Source organism: Aquarana catesbeiana, linkage group LG01 (assembly GCF_042186555.1).
Source record: "Aquarana catesbeiana isolate 2022-GZ linkage group LG01, ASM4218655v1, whole genome shotgun sequence".
NCBI classification, from domain to species: Eukaryota; Metazoa; Chordata; class Amphibia; order Anura; family Ranidae; genus Aquarana; species Aquarana catesbeiana.
Window position 1 is genome coordinate 751889206 of NC_133324.1, and position 18517 is coordinate 751907722.

At 45.5% G+C, this 18517-nt stretch overlaps 1 protein-coding gene across 1 annotated transcript in view; it reads right to left on the reverse strand.

The window, feature by feature from the left end:
• The window catches only part of LOC141127683 (folliculin-interacting protein 2-like), a 19029-nt gene extending 11602 nt beyond the window's left edge, over positions 1–7427 (reverse strand). Inside the window, exon 1 of the mRNA XM_073614399.1 lies at positions 7350–7427. Coding sequence (XP_073470500.1) covers positions 7350–7427 — 78 coding nt within the window. The remainder of the gene's footprint in view (positions 1–7349) is intronic.
• Between the last annotated feature and the right edge of the window lie 11090 nt (positions 7428–18517).

Sequence of the window (18517 nt, forward strand, 5' to 3'; positions counted from 1 at the left end):
CACCTACTGTGTGTTGTTCCCCCCCACCACTATCACTTACTGTGTGTTGTCCCCCCCCCCCGCTACTATCACCTACTTTGTGTTTCCCCCCCGCCATTATCACCTACAGTGTGTTTCCCCCCGCCACTATCACCTACTGTGTATTCCAACCCTGCCACTATCACCTACAGTGTGCCCCCCCCGCCACTATCACCTACAGTGTTCCCCCCCACCACTATCAGCTACTGTGTGTTTCCCCCCCCCGCCACTATCAGCTACTGTGTGTTTACCCCCCCGCCACTATCAGCTACTGTGTGTTTCCTCCCGCCACTATCAGCTACTGTGTATTTCCTCCCGCCACTATCAGCTACTGTGTGTTTCCCCCCCGCCACTATCAGCTACTGTGTGTTTTCCCCCCGCCACTATCAGCTAATGTGTGTTTCCCCCCCGCCACTATCAGCTACTGTGTGTTTCCCCCCCCCGCCACTATCAGCTACTGTGTGTTTCCCCCCCCCCCGCCACTATCAGCTACTGTGTGTTGTTCCCCCCGCCACTATCAGCTACTGTGTGTTGTTCCCCCCGCCACTATCACCTATTGTGTGTTGTTCCCCCCCCGCCACTATCACCTATTGTGTGTTGTTCCCCCCCCGCCACTATCACCTATTGTGTGTTGTTCCCCCCCGCCACTATCACCTACTGTGTGTTGTTTCCCCCCTGCCACTATCACCTACTGTGGTGTTTGTTCCCTCCCCCCCGCCACTATCACCTATTGTGTGTTGTCCCCCCCCCCCCCCGCCACTATCACCTACTGTGTATTGTTCCCCCCCCTCCACTATCACCTACTGTGTGTTGTTCCCCCTCCGCCACTATCACCTACTGTGTGTTGTTCCCCCCCACCACTATCACCTACAGTGTGCCCCCCCGCCACTATCACCTACTGTGGTGTTGTTCCCCCTCCGCCACTATCACCTACTGTGTGTTTGTTTCCCTCCCGCCATTATCACCTACTGTGTGTTGTTCCCCCCCACCACTATCACCTACTGTGTGTTGTCCCCCCCCCCCCCCCCCCGCTACTATCACCTACTTTGTGTTTCCCCCTGACACTATCACCTACTGTGTATTCCAACCCTGCCACTATCACCTACAGTGTGCCCCCCCGCCACTATCACCTACAGTGTTCCCCCCCACCACTATCAGCTACTGTGTGTTTCCCCCCCCCCCGCCACTATCAGCTACTGTGTGTTTCCCCCCCGCCCAATCACCTACTGTGTGTTTCCCCCCCGCCACTATCACCTACTGTGTGTTTCCCCCCCGCCACTATCACCTACTGTGTGTTTCCCCCCGCCACTATCACCTACTGTGTGTTTCCCCCCCGCCACTATCACCTACTGTGTGTTCCCCCCCGCCACTATCACCTACTGTGTGTTTCCCCCCCCGCCACTATCACCTACTGTGTGTTTCCCCCCCGCCACTATCACCTACTGTGTGTTTCCCCCCCGCCACTATCACCTACTGTGTGTTTCCCCCCCGCCACTATCACCTACTGTGTGTTCCCCCCCCCCCCCCTGCCTGTCACTATCACCTACTGTGTGTCCCTGTCAGAAACCATGAACCAGACCGAGACAGAAGTACAGTAAAATCACACTTGTTTATTGATAAAAATAAAAAGGTAAATAGAGTAAGCGTAGTCAAAGCATAGCCAGAGTCCAGTAACCAGATCGGGTAGTCAGCCAAGACAGAGTTCAGTAACCACATCGGGTAATCAGCCAGGCCAGAAGTCAGGGATCCAAGTAGAGGAACAGCAAGCAGGAAAAGGAGTCAGAAGGGATGTCAGCAAAGCCAGTCTTAAACAGGAACGCAGGAGATGGTTTCTTGTGATGTGACCAAGGCAAAGGCAAGAATGAAGTGAGCTGGAGATCTTTAAGTAGGCGGGACTGACGAGCAGATCCACAACAGCTGGTTAACTGTGGAGAGAGATGAGAGCTGCAAAAAGCCGACAGCTGAGTAGCCAGCTCAGAGAAGGAAGGGCTGATCCAGCCCATACAGTCCCCCCCCCCCCCCCCCCCCCTGCCACTATCACCTACTGTGTGTCCCCCGCCACTATCACCTACTGTGTGTCCCCCCCGCCACTATCACCTATTGTGTGTGTGTCCCTGCCACTATCACCTACAGTATGTCCTCCCCCCGCGCCACTATCACCTACTGTGTGTCCCCCCACGCCACTATCATCTACTGTGTGTCCCCCCCTACTATCACCTACTGTGTGTCCCCCCCCCCCCCACTATCAGCTACTGTGTGTGTCCCCCTGCCACTATCACCTACAGTATGTCCCCCCCGCCACTATCGCCTACTGTGCGTGTCCCCCCGTGTCACTAATACCTACTGTGTCCCCCCCGCCATTAACACCTACTGTGTGTCCCCCCCCCCACTATCACCTACTGTGTCCCCCCCCCCCCGCCACTATCACCTACTGTGTGTTTCCCCCCGCCACTATCACCTACTGTGTGTTTCCCCCCGCCACTATCACCTACTGTGTGTTTCCCCCGCCACTATCACCTACTGTGTGTTTCCCCCGCCACTATCACCTACTGTGTGTTTCCCCCCGCCACTATCACCTACTGTGTGTTACAGACGGCTCCCACCGCACCAGCAAACAGCTCATTCACACTGTATGGGACAGAGAACTCGTGTAAAATTAGCCCATTATTTTTACAATTTTTTTTTTAACGATTTTTAAAAAATAATTATTTGTTATAATTTTTCTTAAATTTTAATTATTTTTTACTTTTTTTTTTTTTTTACAACGCTGTTGGAGGGACTTTGGTGAGATACCAAGGGTCTAAACAGACCCCTGAATCTCACCTTTGAGACAGAGAAATTAATTTAGTACACAGATTCTTCAGTTCCTTTCTCTGTAGCCACAGCTACACTGAAGATGAATAAAAAAGACAGAGGCTCCTGCTCATTCATAAACTATATCGCAGTTATCTGTACCGATCAGTATGGTTAACTCACTTTTTCCATTCAAATAAAGAAAGAACATGCGAACAGATAAAAAGTTTGTGTGAACACCGTTAAAGTCTATGGGACACGAACATGAAAAATCAAAAGTGTTCATTTTAAATTCTTATATGCAAGTTATTGCCATAAAAGTGTATGGGGAACCCGGGTACTGCCCCAGGGGACATGTATTAATGTAACAAAAATTTAAAAAAACAACAGTTTTTTCAGGAGCAGTGATTTTCATAATGCTTAAAGTGAAACAATAAAAATAAAATAAAATATTCTTTTAAATATGGTGCCCGGGGTCCCCTTATTCTGCCTGTAAAGTAGAGCATCTTTATGATGTTTATTACAGTACCACAGCAAAATTACATTTCTAAAGGAAAAAAATCAAGTAAAAATAGCTTGCGGCTGTAATGTATTGTTGGCTCCCGGCAATATAGATTAAAAAAACCCCCTTTCCTGGCCTGCCATGGCTGCTTGCTTGGCTAAGGGTCTGGTATGGATTTTGGGGGGGATCCCCAAGCCATTTGTTTTTACATTTTGGCATGGAGTTCCCCTTAACCAGGGACTTCTGGTATGAATATTAAGGGGAACTCCATGCCAAAATGTAAAAACAAATGGCGTGGGGGTCCCCCCCAAAATCCATACCAGACTCTTAGCCGAGCAAGCAGCCATGGCAGGCCAGGAAAGGGGGGGAGGAGCGAGCGCCCCCCTCCTGAACCATACCAGACCGCTTGCCCTCAACATGGGGAGGGTGCTTTGGGGTCCAAAAGCACGTTGATGGGGACAAGGGCATCCTCCCCACAACCCTTGCCTGGTGGTTGTGTGGGTCTGCGGGTGGGGGAGCTTATCGGCATCTGGAAGCCCCCTCTAACTAGAGAGCCACCAGATCTCGCCCCCCCATGTGAATAGGTAGGGGTACATTGAACCCCTACCCATTCACCAAAAAAAGTGTAAAAAAAACGACAGGACACAGTTTTTGACAATTCCTTTATTAAAAAAAAAAGGGTCCCGCGATGTCCATCCATCTTTAACCACTTGCCGACTGGCTCATGCCGATATACGTCGGCAAAGTGGCACGTTCCCACGAAACCCCCATATGGGTACGTTGTCCCCTTTAAGAACCATAGCAGGTGTGCCTGCTGCACGGCGGGCACAAGAGCCAGCACGAGGATTTGTGTGTGTAAACACACAAATCCCGGTTCTGTCAGGGGAGGAGATACAGATCATCTGTTCCCAAGTAGGAACAGCGATCTGGCTCCTCCTCTAGTCAGCCCTCACAGTTAGAAACACACCTAGGGAACACATTTAACCCCTTGATCGCCCCCTAGTGTTAACCCCTTCCCTGCATTGACATTTACACAGTAACCAGTGCATTTCTATAGCACTGATCGCTGTTTAAATGTCAATGGTCCCAAAAATGTGTCAAAAGTGTCCGATCCGTCCGCCGCAATGTCACAGTCCTGCTAAAAATCGCCGATCACAGCCATTACTAGTAAAAAAATAAATAATAATAAAAATGCCAAAAATCTTGCCCATAGTTTATAGATGCTATAACTTTTGTGCAAACCAATCAATATACACTTATTGCGATTTTTTTTTACCAAAAATATGTAGGAGAATATATATTGGCCTAAACTGATGAAGAAATTTGTTCTTTAAAAACATTTTTAAAAAATGCGCGATGGCTCCTCCTGGTCTATGTAAACCTGCTGCTGAGACCTGTGCATTGCTGGATTATCGTCAGCTCCCCTGTGTTCCTGTGCTCCTGTGTATCCTGATCTTTATACTCCTGTTACCGACCCAGCTTGCTTAACCTCTTATCCTGATCTCCTGGTTTGACCTCTGGCTTGTACTACTGACCCTGCTCTTGTCTGCTCCACTGTGTTGATCTCGGCTTGGCTCACCGACTCTACTGCAACCTGTCTCACCGTGTATGACCCCGACTTGTTCCAGTTCTGCTACCTGAATCTCACATCGACTGCTTTACCGTGCATGATCCCCGGCCTGGCTCCTGGTTCTGTTTCTGGATTGACCATCTGCCAAGTTCGCCTGGTACTCTGCAAGTACACCTGTCCTACAGTGCATCTTGCTTGTTCCAGACCCCAAACACACATCCAAGATGACCACTGCCTTGCTAAAGAAGCTGAGGCTAAAGGTGATGGACTGGCCAAGTGTCACTGAGGGTAAAGGTGATGGACTGGCCAAGTGTCACTGACTCTGCTGCAACCTGTCTCTCTGTGTATGACCCCGGCTTGTTCCAGTTCTGCTACCTGAATCTCACATTGACTGATTTACCGTGCATGACCCCTGGCCTGGCTCCTAGTTCTGTTTCCGGATTGACCATGTGCCAAGTTTGCCTGGTACTCCACAAATACACCTGCCCTACAGTGCATCTTGCTTGTTCCAGCAACCTTCCGGTGATCAGTGCATCAAACCACAGCAACTGGCAAACCGTGCTTCTTTGGGCACTGCACTCCCTGTACTACTCCCAGGCGTGCACTGCACTTAGCTGCAAGGGGAGCCCTCTCAGCACCTCGGCCTCATACCTGGTATGTGACACTTGGCCAGTCCATCACCTTTACCCTCAGCTTCTTTAGCAAGGCAGTGGTCGTCTTGGATGTGTGTTTGCGGTCGTTATCATGTTGGAATACTGCCCTGCGGCCCAGTCTCCGAAGGGAGGGGATCATGCTCTGCTTCAGTATGTTACAGTACATGTTGGCATTCATGGTTCCCTCAATGAACTGTAGCTCCCCAATGCCGGCAGCACTCATGCAGCCCTAGACCATGACACTCCCACCACCATGCTTGACTGTAGGCAAGACACACTTGTCTTTGTACTCCTCACCTGGTTGCCGCCACACATTCTTGACACCATCTAAACCAAATACGTTTATCTTGGTCTCATCAGACCACAGGACATGGTTCCAGTAATCCATGTCCTTAGTCTGCTTGTCTTCAGCAAACTGTTTGCGGGCTTTCTTGTGCATTATCTTTAGAAGTAGCTTCCTTCTGGGACGACAGCCATGCAGACCAATTTGATGCAGTGTGCGGCGTATGGTCTGAGCACTGACAGGCTGACTCCCTACCCCTTCAACCTCTGCAGCAATGCTGGCCAGCACTCACATATCTATTTCCCAAAGACAACCTCTGGATATGATGCTGAGCACGTGCACTCAACTTCTTTGGTCGACTATGGCAAAGCCTATTCAGAGTGGAATATGTCCTGTTAAACCGCTCCATGGTCTTGGACACCGTGCTGCAGCTCAGTTTCAGGGTCTTGGAAATCTTCTTATAGCCTAGGCCATCTTTCTGTAGAGCAACAATTCTTTTTTTCAGATCCTCAGAGAGTTCTTTGCCATTAGGTGCCATATTGAACTTCCAGTGACCAGTATGAGAGAGTGAGATCGATAACACCAAATTTAACACACCTGCTCCCCATTCACACCTGGGACCTTGTAACACTAATGAGTGACATGACACCGGGGAGGGAAAATGGCTAATTGTGCCCAATTTGGACATTTTTACTTAGGGGTGTACTCACTTTTGTTGCCAGCGGTTTAGACATTAATGGCTGTGTGTTGAGTTATTTTTTTGAGTTATGCAAGCTGTAAACTTTACATTGCAGCAAAGTGTAAATTCTTCAGTCTTGTCACATGAAAAGATATGATAAAATATTTACAAAAATGTGAGGGGTGTACTCACTTATGTGAGATACTGTATATTAAATACACTGCCACTAACTAACCTGCCTGCCTAATCTAGCTCAATCTATTTCTGTCCACAGTCACACACTATACACGACCGATATGTAAGCAGCCTTATATAGTGTGGGGCATGGACTTAGTCCACTTGAGCCATGATTGGCCAAAGGTACCCTTTGGCCAATTATGGTTCTCTCAGCAGAGCACGCTGTTATTGGCCAAAGCATGCAGGTCAGGTGCATGCTTTGGCCAATAATCAGGCAATAGTGCAAACGTAACTTATTTGATACATGAGGTGACAATCTCTTCTTCAGCTAACTATTATGTTGTGCTGTGGGTCTGCTACACACACACAATGTTTTTGTTGTTAATGTACGTAATGCATTAATGCTAAAAATAATCATCCCTTTCAACTCTATGAATTAATTGCTTGGAGTCCCTAAAATGGCCTGATTGGGGCAAATTTTAGAGCACAGTGGGGGTTATTTACAAAAGGCAAATCCACTTTGCACTGAGGGGGCGTGGCCGGATGTGAAGAGGAGAAGACGTGCTGAGGCTGAGCTCCGCTCTCACACTGATCCTGTCAGCTAATCCTAGCTCTAAAAACTCACTTTTTTCGCTCTAATCCGGCATCCTGGGGTCCAAGAGGACTTACGGCACCAAGCGGACCGCTCCGCCGTCACCGGGTAAGACCCGTTCATCATCTGCGGCCTGTACACGCTCCTCTTCGGCCGCCATCTTGCCCACGAAGCCCCATATCCCTACCATGTCGGCCGGCACACAGACTCAGACTCAAACCCTGTCTGAGTTATCAGCAGCCCAGGCAGCATCTCATGCGGAGCTACTGGCGGCCATAAAAGCAGGAAATGATTCTGTCATGGTTAAGATAGATCATCTAGTGACTGACGTCAGCCTGATAAGACATGACATGGATAAATTTAGGTCCCGGTTCGCGGAGGCAGAAGGCCGCATCTCTCAGCTTGAAGATGATACCAGAGCTGACTCCCGGGACCTTCGGGCTTTGCAACTACAGGTAAAAGCCCTGCAAGAAAAATCCATTGACACAGAAAACAGACTGAGGAGGAATAATATCCGGGTCATAGGCCTCCCTGAGCGTGCAGAGGGCTCCAAGCCAGCAGAGTTTGCAGAATCCTTCCTTCTGTCCCTGTTGAATATTCCTGCCATGCCTCCCACATATGTAGTGGAGAGGGCACACAGGGTCCCCCCCACTCCCCCGGTTCCTGGAGCCCCTCCGAGACCCTTTCTCCTCAGACTTCTGAACTACAGAGACCGTGACAAGTTACTTGCAGCAGCCAGAGAACAACAGGATCTACGCTTCAATAATGCCAAAATAATGCTTTTTCCCGACTACTCCCCGGAGATACAGCAAAGACGAAGATCGTTTACAGAGGCAAGACGTCGCCTAAGAGAAAAGGGATTGAAATTCAGTCTACTATACCCTAGCAAGCTTCGTGTGACAGATGGGGAACGAGCACATTTTTTCCTGGATCCTGAGGCAGCACTCTCATGGCTGGACGGTCGTGGCTAATCTGCAGCTTTGTGTCCACAGGTACTGAGACTTTGAGGGGTTTTTTCACTGCTACAGGTTTAAGCTTTCATTTTTTTTTCTCCCCTCTTTTCTTTTTCAAACTTTTATACGTATATTTTATTTTTCTGTGTCACACCATTTGCTGCATGGCAAATTTATGCTATCCAATTAACATACGATGACACTGAACCGGAGTATAAAAGAACTACCAGCAGTCCCCTCACTTCTATATTTTTTTTCTGCCCCATTTGCCTTTCTCCTTACAGTTTCATGGCTTTACGGTACACCCTGTGTGAGACTATGAGCATTATATAGAGAGCAGGACTGCTCACCTCTTGATGAGCGCACGATACAGTTAAAGACCGCAGGAGCCCTACGAGTCAACAGTTTCACCACCCCCTGCTATCCCCTCCACTTTGCTCCCCACTTGGAGGCGATCCCTTACCCCACAAGTGGGTGATCAAGTTACTAACAGCCACCTATATGGGACCCTGCATACAGCGAAAGGACACAGACTGGTCCCCAATAAGGTGTAGAGTGGGATAATAACGTGATATCCCCATATAGGGGTTTATCTTTAGTTACTAGTTGGTTTTTGGGTAAAACTATTCCCAACTCTCCTCCCCAGTTTTTTCTTTTATTCTTTTCAGCGAGGAGATGGGAACTAGTAGGATAAGCACTCAGTGCTTGGGTTTATTATGTTTAAGTTTGTTGTTTTTAATTTTAGGTTGTATAAGGTTGCTGCAGTGGTTAATCATTGCTGATACACGATGGTATGGCTCAGTGATTCTGCTGCCTGTGAGTTGCCCCTCAACACGCCCGGTACACTTCTCCATTTTGATACTGTTTTCTAAATTCACATGGCTACCTCCCTAACTGAGACGTTTACTGTCCTCTCGTGGAATGTTAGGGGTCTAAATTCCAAATTCAAACGAGCACTGTTGACCAGATATCTGAAACTGCACTCCCCTCATCTTATTCTTCTCCAAGAAACTCACCTCACAGGCAGCAAAGTTCTGACCCTGAAAAAACCCTGGATACAGAGGTCCATACACGCCACGTACTCCTCATATGCAAGGGGGGTCTCAATATTAATATCTAAGAAATTCCCATGTATAATTGAGGAGGTTTGCACGGACCCCCAGGGAAAATTTGCTATAGTGGTGTTTACACACTGGTCTCAAAGATACATTATTATTAATGTCTATGTGCCCCCACCTTTTTCATCAGACATATTGTATAAGATTCTAGAAAAAGCTGCTCCATTCTGCCCAGGGAAATTATTAATAATTGGAGACTTTAATGCTATCATCTCCCCAGATCTGGACAGACCTGCCCCCCCTAAGAATCACAGTACTGATTTACTTACCTGGGCTCAGGCCATGGGGCTAGAGGAAATATGGAGATGGAGACACCCCGCTGCTAGGGCATATTCATGCTTCTCAGCCTCCCATAAGACAGCCTCAAGAATTGATCTAGCTTTCTCCAACCCCTCATTGTTGGCGGATGTGGTGGAGGCTACATACTTACCTAGTGGGTTATCCGACCATAGCCCATTGGTTATAGAGCTCCGTTCTCCTGCATACCGCGACGCAGCTTTATGGAGACTGGGAGCACAGTGGATTTCCCACCCTGAGGTAGCAGACATTATCCCACCCAGACTGGCAGAGTTTTGGGACCATAATGAGAGCTCTTCATCCCCACAAGTGGTGTGGGACGCCTTTAAGGCCTATACGAGAGGGCAATATATCTCCATCATAGCTAGTATCAAGAAACAGCAGGGCCAACAAACTCAGGCACTACAGCAGTCAGTGGTTGACCATGCCGCGATATACAGCGCTGACCCCACACCGACCCAATTTGACTCGCTAAATGCAGCCCAGCACACTTTAAATCTACATCTATCAGAGGTCACAAGGCTAGACATGCATAAAGGGAGACAACGTTTTTTTGAGCAGGGGGACAAAAATGGGCGCTTCTTGGCCATGCGGGCCAACATGAACACCCCCTCACAGTAGTCTCTAGTCTGCGTTCCACAGATGGAGACACAGTGACATCCCAGTCTGAAATATTAGATATGTTTAAGGCCTTCTATGACAAGCTATATACCTCCACTCTCCCTTCCGATTTTCAGCCTGAGACATTGCAAGATCTTTTGGATCCTCTGGCACTTGGTTGGCTCTCGGACAAGGAGAGGGAATCGCTAGTCCAACCGTTCACGCCGTTAGAAGTTCTAAATGTCATCCGGTCCTTTCCCACCGGTAAGGCTCCAGGACCGGATGGATTACCAATAGATTTTTACCGCACTCACAGTGAATTTTTGGCACCCATATTGGCCCAATAGTACACTGTTTGTTTATCCAAAGGAGATCTGCCCCCATCAATGCACCAGGCTTACCTGACCCTAATACATAAAGCCCCCAAGGACCCAGAACTGTGTGCATCCTATAGACCAATTGCCTTATTAAATAATGATCTTAAAATTAAAATTCTAACCAAACTGTTAGCTTCCCGCCTATACCCCCTACTGCCCTCGGTGATAGATCCTGACCAGACAGGATTCATGCCCAAGAGGTCCACGGATGTTAATCTTAGAAGACTCTTCACTAATATTCACGCTCAGCACCTTAATTCCGGGACAAGGACCATAGCCTTGCTTGATATAGAGAAGGCTTTTGATACAGTTGAATGGCCCTTTTTGTGGGAGACACTGCGTAGGATGGGCTTCCCACTAAAATTTATCTCATGGTTGCAAATTATGTATAAATGTCCCACTTCATCGATACGCCTGGGCTCTAGGTTGTCATCTCCCTTCAGACTGTCCAGGGGAACCAGGCAGGGCTGCCCTCTCTCCCCGGCCTTATTTGCTATTGCCATTGAGCCAGTTGCCGAGGCCTTACGTACTTCGCCCCATATTAAGGGGCTCCGTATTGGCTTGCTGAAGGAGAGGGTAGCCCTGTACGCGGATGATATGGTCCTCTTTCTGGGTGATGCCGGCCCATCATTACAGGGTGCTTTGTCAGTCCTAAACACGTTCTCGGAGGTAACGGGCCTCCGGGTCAACTGGTCCAAATCTACATTATTCCCAATAGATCAGGCGGCAAAAACCACTTCCCCCCCTGATAGTCCGCTACAATGGGTCGACACGTTCACATACCTGGGGGTCCAGGTCTCTGCCCAGGCACAAGATTTCCTCAAACAAAATCTTGATCCGGTGGTAGTAGACATGAAAGCTAAACTTAAAGCATGGAGCAATCTGCCCCTATCAGTTTGGGGTAGAGTCAATCTCATCAAGATGAAAATTATTCCCAAATTTACTTACCTTTTCCGTCACTCTCCGCAGTGGATTCCCAAATCATTTTTCACCAAACTTAACCAAAAATTCTCAGATTTTCTATGGGGTCCCGCCCCACCTAGATATAAACTGTCGACCCTGATGAGGCCAACGTCTCAGGGTGGCATAGCATTCCCAGACTGTTACAAATATTTTCTGGCCACTCAGTTGGTAACGGTGGTTTGGTGGTTAAATCCCGACAAAACCAATGCAGCTTCAGCATTGGAGGCTACGGTGGTAGGTTCCTGGGAAACCCTTCAATTTTTAATATATAGGGGCCCACGCGCCGCACACCCACTAACCCCCTCCATGCTTACTACCTTGCGAGCTTGGCGCATGGGTCTAACTATCGGTAAACATAAACAATCAGAAATTTCTCCTAATGCCCCTTTATGGCTAAACCCATATTTACCACATATCAACAAACTCACAGATCCCCGAGCATGGACCAACTACGGGATTAAATTGGTCTCACAAGTTGTATCACAGTCATCTCTGCTCTCATTCTCCCAGCTCTCTTCACTATATAATTTACCGAAACATTATCAGTTCCGTTATTTCCAACTAGCACATGCATTCTCGGCCCAATTTCCGCACTCTTCTTGCATCCTGATTCAATCCGAGCTGGAGAAGATGCTTAGGTCTGGCTGCGCTGAGAAACCTACATCACGCCTTTACGCGCATCTGATCTTTGTATCTTTACCACCTCTGGATGGGCTCTGGTCCCGTTGGCAGCGCGACATCCCAGAGTTGGACAACGATGACTGGGATGATGTCTGGGACTTTCCTTTCAGATCACTGGTGTCCATACGTGACAAATTAGTACAATTCAAAATTGTGCATCGGGCGTATTTTACCCCGCACAGGTTACATATGATGAACCCTAACCATACCTCAGATTGTTGGAGATGTGGAGTCTCACCAGGAGACTTTTCACACATTTTCTGGCACTGTCCGGGGGTTCAACAGTACTGGAAGGAGGTGCTTAATCTAACGAACAAGGCCGCTTCCACCAACTTACCATTGTCAATGGAAATATGTATACTAGGATTAATAGAAAATGTTGTTCCATCAATAGCCAAACGCACTATGATTGGGCTACTATTATTTTATGCTAGGAAAAATATTGCAATGCAGTGGAAAAAACCCAACCCTCCCAGTAAACAGTGGAAAGGCCTAGTCAACAGCAGCCTTCCGCTATACAAAGATACATACGCAAATAGAGGATGCCCCTTGAAATTTGACAATGTCTGGAGCAAATGGTTGAAAATAATGAACATTGCACAGTGATAAATAGCTCGAATAGGAACCAGGTTTTGATGACTAAATGAGATGCTCCCAATGCAGTCCACAAATTTGTTATTTTAGGCCCCTAACAGTTGTTGGATTTATCTGTATAACACATCTAGAAGAGGACAGATTCAGGAACTTTAAGCTATGTTATGTTTGGGTAATCTCACAAATCGCTACATTTATAATACTGTCGTGGTACAGATGACCTGTATGCAACCAAGTGTTTATGTACTGTTTGTTAAAAAACTGAAATAAAAAGAAATTAAAAAAAAAAAAAAAAAATCCACTTTGCACTACAGGTGCACTGCAAGTGCACTTGAAAGTGCACTTGTGCAAAGTGGATTTGCCTTTAGTAACTAAACCCTATTGTCACTGTAACTACACCAACTTACTAAAAAAACTGGTATTGAGCGTTGAAAGAAGTCACACATTGTTAAGTATAAAACATTTTACTCCAAGCACATTCACATGTGTGTTATAAAAGGGTTTTTAAACAAACCAACATCTTTGGTGTATAACATGTATGTTTGATAGTAGATATAGCCTTTTTTGTGGCTAAAGAGGCATGTTTAAAAACATAACATCCACACCCCCAACTCAGGAACTTACAAAGTTCAACTTTGATAAAGTGAAGGCCACATGATACATTAGTATGTCAAAACTGTGTTGATTTAGCCTTCATCAGATGGAGTGATCTCACCCCTGTAAAAGCCAAAATTTGAAGATGCACACAAATTGGGGCTCAAAATGGATTTCCATCATGATCTCATGCCTAAAATGTGTGTATTTTCCCTACATCTATTTTGATAAAGCCACAAAACACACAGTGTGTCAACATGTTCTGTCTGCCATCATGGGATATCAATGTACGCGTTTTGTGGGTGCAACCCCTTCCTCGCAACTAAAGTAGGTGAGAGGAAGGGGTTGCACCCCCGAAACACGTCCATTGATCCCCCATGATGTGAGCTAGCACATGTTGACACACTGGGCCTTATTTTAGAAAGGACAATCCACTTTGCCCTACAAGTGCACTTGCATTGCAGTTGTAGTGCAAAGTGGTTTGGCTTTTTTTGAAAAAAGCCACAGTGTGTCAACATGTGCTAGATCCCATCATGGGTGATCAATGGGCGTGTTTCGGGGATGCAACCCATTCCTCTCACCTACTTAAGTTGCAAGGAAGGGGTTGCACCCACAAAACGCGTACATTGATATCCCATGATGGCAGATAGCACATGTTGACACACTGTGTGCATCTTCAAAATTTGGCTTTGCAATTACTTTAAAACTTTTAAAACACGAAAAACAATAACAACATTTACATTTTTTGTTGGTTTTAGATTTTGGCTAAAACATCAATGATGTTGGTCAGTATTTTTTGAACATCATTGATGTTTTGCTTGACCTTTTCTAAATCCCGATTGCACACCATTATCTCACTGATGAGGGCTTGTGCACTTGTTGAAGTGAGTTTCTTCCACAACATCCACATCACCTAAAAAAAAAAAAAAAAAAAAAAAAAAAAAAACCACCATGTATTATAAATATGCAGGCATACATCTATTACCTGAAGCTGTGGTCTCAGACACTGACCTGTAGTCACCATTTCCACCACTTCACTCACCACTTCCTGAACCTCGGAATCCACATCATCAGATTGTGTGCTGAGCTGTTCCCCTTCTTCAGGAGATGTGGGGTTCCTGGTGTCCTTAAATGTCCCTATTCTTTTTTCCCCTATGTGAATACAAAAAAGGTATACTTAGCAGACAGATATTTGAGGCGAGAAATAGGAATATGAAACATTGCTTGGAAGTATCGTCAAATTGTCCGTTTTGGCAGAGTTCCAAGCTGAAGACATGATTTTTTCCCTTTCAAAAGCTGGAATACTTACCTATTTTGTGCAAGTTTCACACATGGAGAGACCCCTAGTAACCACTGGAGAACCTGTGTGCGACACCATAAAAAGGTTGTTATGGTGTCCCACACTACTGCTTCTGCATCCAGATGTGTAAACAGCTGCTGAGTGTCCTCTCCTTACACTGAATCAAGTTTGCATTTCATTATAGTTACAAACACATCTAGACAACAATGTAATAAACCTATTTTAATACAAATAGGCATGAACAAATTGTAGTTAACCTGCATCTGCCAAAAACATTGTATTAGTGGTCGAACGAACGATGTTTAATACGAACGATTACTGTGCCCACAAACCTCAAACTTGGCATATTAAACTGTACAACAGTAAAGAAAAGCACATGGAGCAGCACTAAAGTAATAATAATAATAGGAACACATGACAAATACTTACTTTTTTGAATCACTTTCTTGAGCTCCCTCAATTTCAGGTCTGACCAGCGTTTCCTCAATTGCTCCTTGGATCGTCAGACTCCAAAATTCCTGTGCAGACTTCTCACAACTTTAGTCATGATCTTGGCCTTTCTCACATTAGGGTTGCTGTACGTTCCATACTTCCCATCATAGTCTGCCCTCTTCAAGATGTCCACCATCTCCACCATCTCTACAAAGGACATATTTGAAGCCTTATATTTCGTCCTAGATCTGGAACTGCCTTGCTCCGGCCTTTCCTCGTCTTTGCTGCTCTCTGCACGCACCTCCGCCATGTGCACTTCCACTGCCCCGAAAGAGAAGAGGCAGGGAATACACTAGAAAGAAGGACAGGGGCAGAGTTCCACGCATGCGCAGTGTATATAAAGCATAACACGTGTGCGTCGTACGTACCATCTGTGAGTGGAGGATGGAGGATCGTAAACGCCGACATCAACTATTTGAAGGCCAAAATTGGTAGCCTGAGGAGCACATATAATAGGGAGCACACAAAGGTCCAGGATTCAGGAGCAGCAGCAGATGACATATATGTACCCAGGCTCTGGTACTACGACAGACTGCGTTTTTTGTCAGACCAGAGTGAACCCAGGCCATCACTATCTACACTTCCTTCCACATCAGCTGAGGCTTCTGAAGTCCAACCTGGGCCTTCCACTCAGGAAGATGTGGAGGAGCCCAGCTTGAGCCAGGTATAGCAGTGTTCAACATATTCCTTGTGAAAAATTTAATGATGTTAACTAGATGCTATTATTGATCACTAATTTCTGATTTAACAAAGTGGTTTACATATCAATAGACAATAGTAGCCAAAAATGTTTGGGACAAGAATGAAAAATGCTGGGGTCAGAATGATAGTCTTTTCTATTTGTTAACATTCAATTTGCAACTGTCATGAGCTCACAATTGTGTGTGATTGATGACCAAAAAACTAAAACTATGTACCATTTTCATACACAGGAAAGTCTCAGCCAGGAGGTGGCCATGGAAAGCAGCCTGACGGAATCCCAGGTTCCTCCCCTCCAGCCTCCAACCAAAAGGACCAGGAAGGCGAGGAACCTGGAGGAGTCAGTGACTGCTTTAATTCACCAGGCTACTGTGGTACTTACAACGACCCCTGGTGTCCACGAGTCGTGTGACAGCGAGTAAACTGGAACGCTTGGAGGTGGGCCAACGCCTTATCTGTGAGGAGATCATTCTTATGGCCCTAAACAAGGGGATGAGGGGCGAACTCACAAATAAAAGGCACCTGTGTGAGTTGGACCATACTACTCCTCCACCACCTCCAGCAACACCACAGCCACCCATCCCACCACAGCAACATGGAAGGAAGAGTGGAAGGAAGTGTTGAGAGTGATGGCCTGGGTTTGGTGTGGTCTGGCAAAAGACGCAAGCTGTTGTAAGACCACAGCCTTGGGACATATATGTCATCTGCTTCTGCTCCTGATCTCTTGGAGTCCTGGACCATATTGTGCTCCCTATTAAATGGACTCCTCAGGTTACCAATTTTGCCTGTCAAATAATTGATGTCTGCCCTGGAATACAAAGGCTTCACCAATTCCAACTGTTTCTCCAGCGTTGCCTTTTTCTTTATTTTGTTATTACCCGTATTACATTTATAATTTTTGATTTGACAAATACTTAGCTATGTGTTTTACTTCAAAAAGGACAATTTGTGAGTAGGCAGGTACATTTAAAAAAATACAATGTCAAATTAACAAGGGACACCAACATAGTAGTATCTCTTTGAGGTTAAAAAATACAAGATAATAATGGGGTTGACACACAAAATGACAAAAAATATTATGGAGAGCACTAGAAAAAAAAAAAAGATTATTCTGGAGATCTTGAGAAAAAAAAAAATATATGGAGATCTTGAGAAAAAAAAAAAAAATAAAGAAAAAACTATTATTATGGAGATCACGAGAAAAAATTAAAATAAAAAAAAAAGATTATTCTGGAGATCTTGAGAAAAAAAAAAAAAAATTATATATATATATATATATATATATATATATATATATATATATATATATATATATATATATATATATATATATATATATATTAAGATCAATAGAAAAAAAGAAAAAAAATATATTATTACGGAGATCACGAAAAAAAAAAAAAAAAGATTATTCTGGAGATCATGAGAAATAATAAAAAATCCAGTTGTCAGAACTCTTTGTGAATATCAGCAGCAAAGCAACTTCATTATTCTAGCATTATAAAGAAGAAGAGAATGCACTGCATTGAGAGATTTCAAAATATGCCGCGTGACGAATGTGCTATCTCCATTACGAACGCTAGTGTTACAAGAGCGAGCGCTTCCGTCTCGTACTTGATTCCGAGCATGCGTAAACTTTTGTGCATGGATTTGTGTACACACGATTGGACTTTCCGAAACAACATTTTGTTGGCGGAAAATTTGAGAAAATTTGCTAGCAAACATTTGTTCGGCAGAAAGTCCGACAGCAAATGTTCGATGGAGCATATACACGGTCGGACTTTCCGACAATAAGCTCACAACCAGCATTTCCTGTCAGAAAGTCCGACCATGTGTACGTGGCATTAGACTCCGAGACCTTCTGTCTCTTTCTCCTGGAGCCGTCTCCTAGTGGAACCCTCCCGACCTCCTAGGCCACCTAAACTGCTATATAGGCACGAGTCACTTGAAACTTTGCCATTTTTGCGCCACTGAAGACTGAACTAATTATTAATTTTTTCACACTTTTTTTCACCAAATTTTTCTTTTCTGTAATAGAATGTGTTAAATGCATTTATTCATGTTCACTAATAATTTGGATACAATTAATTCCTGCATGCACGTTTATGATATAGGAGTTGGGATGAATTGTTTAGGATGAAATTTGGCAGTAATCGATGATCAGGTGAGAATATTCACCACTACACTAAGCACATTCATTTTCACATTGCAGGTTGAGACACAAGTTGCAATTAACACAATTAATAGGGCTTTACTAGTATAACCTGTTTTAGGCACAGGGTGAGAATGCCCTTCATGATATTTATTTTATTTGTGATTATCACATGATTTAGCACTCACTATTCATTTTCAAAAAAAGTGGTTCACTTTGGAGGATCACCCTTCAGGTGACGGCAGGGTGTGTTTCTTCACCTATCTATTGCACACTCACCTGGGAAGAGTGACTCATTGTGGAGGATCACTCTTCAGGGGATGGGCAGCGCCACCTACTCCTATATTCATATAATAACTTTTTTACTGCTGGTACTCCGGTTGGAGCCTCTTAGGAGAGGCAGCAGCCCAGCCTACACCTAAGCATGGAA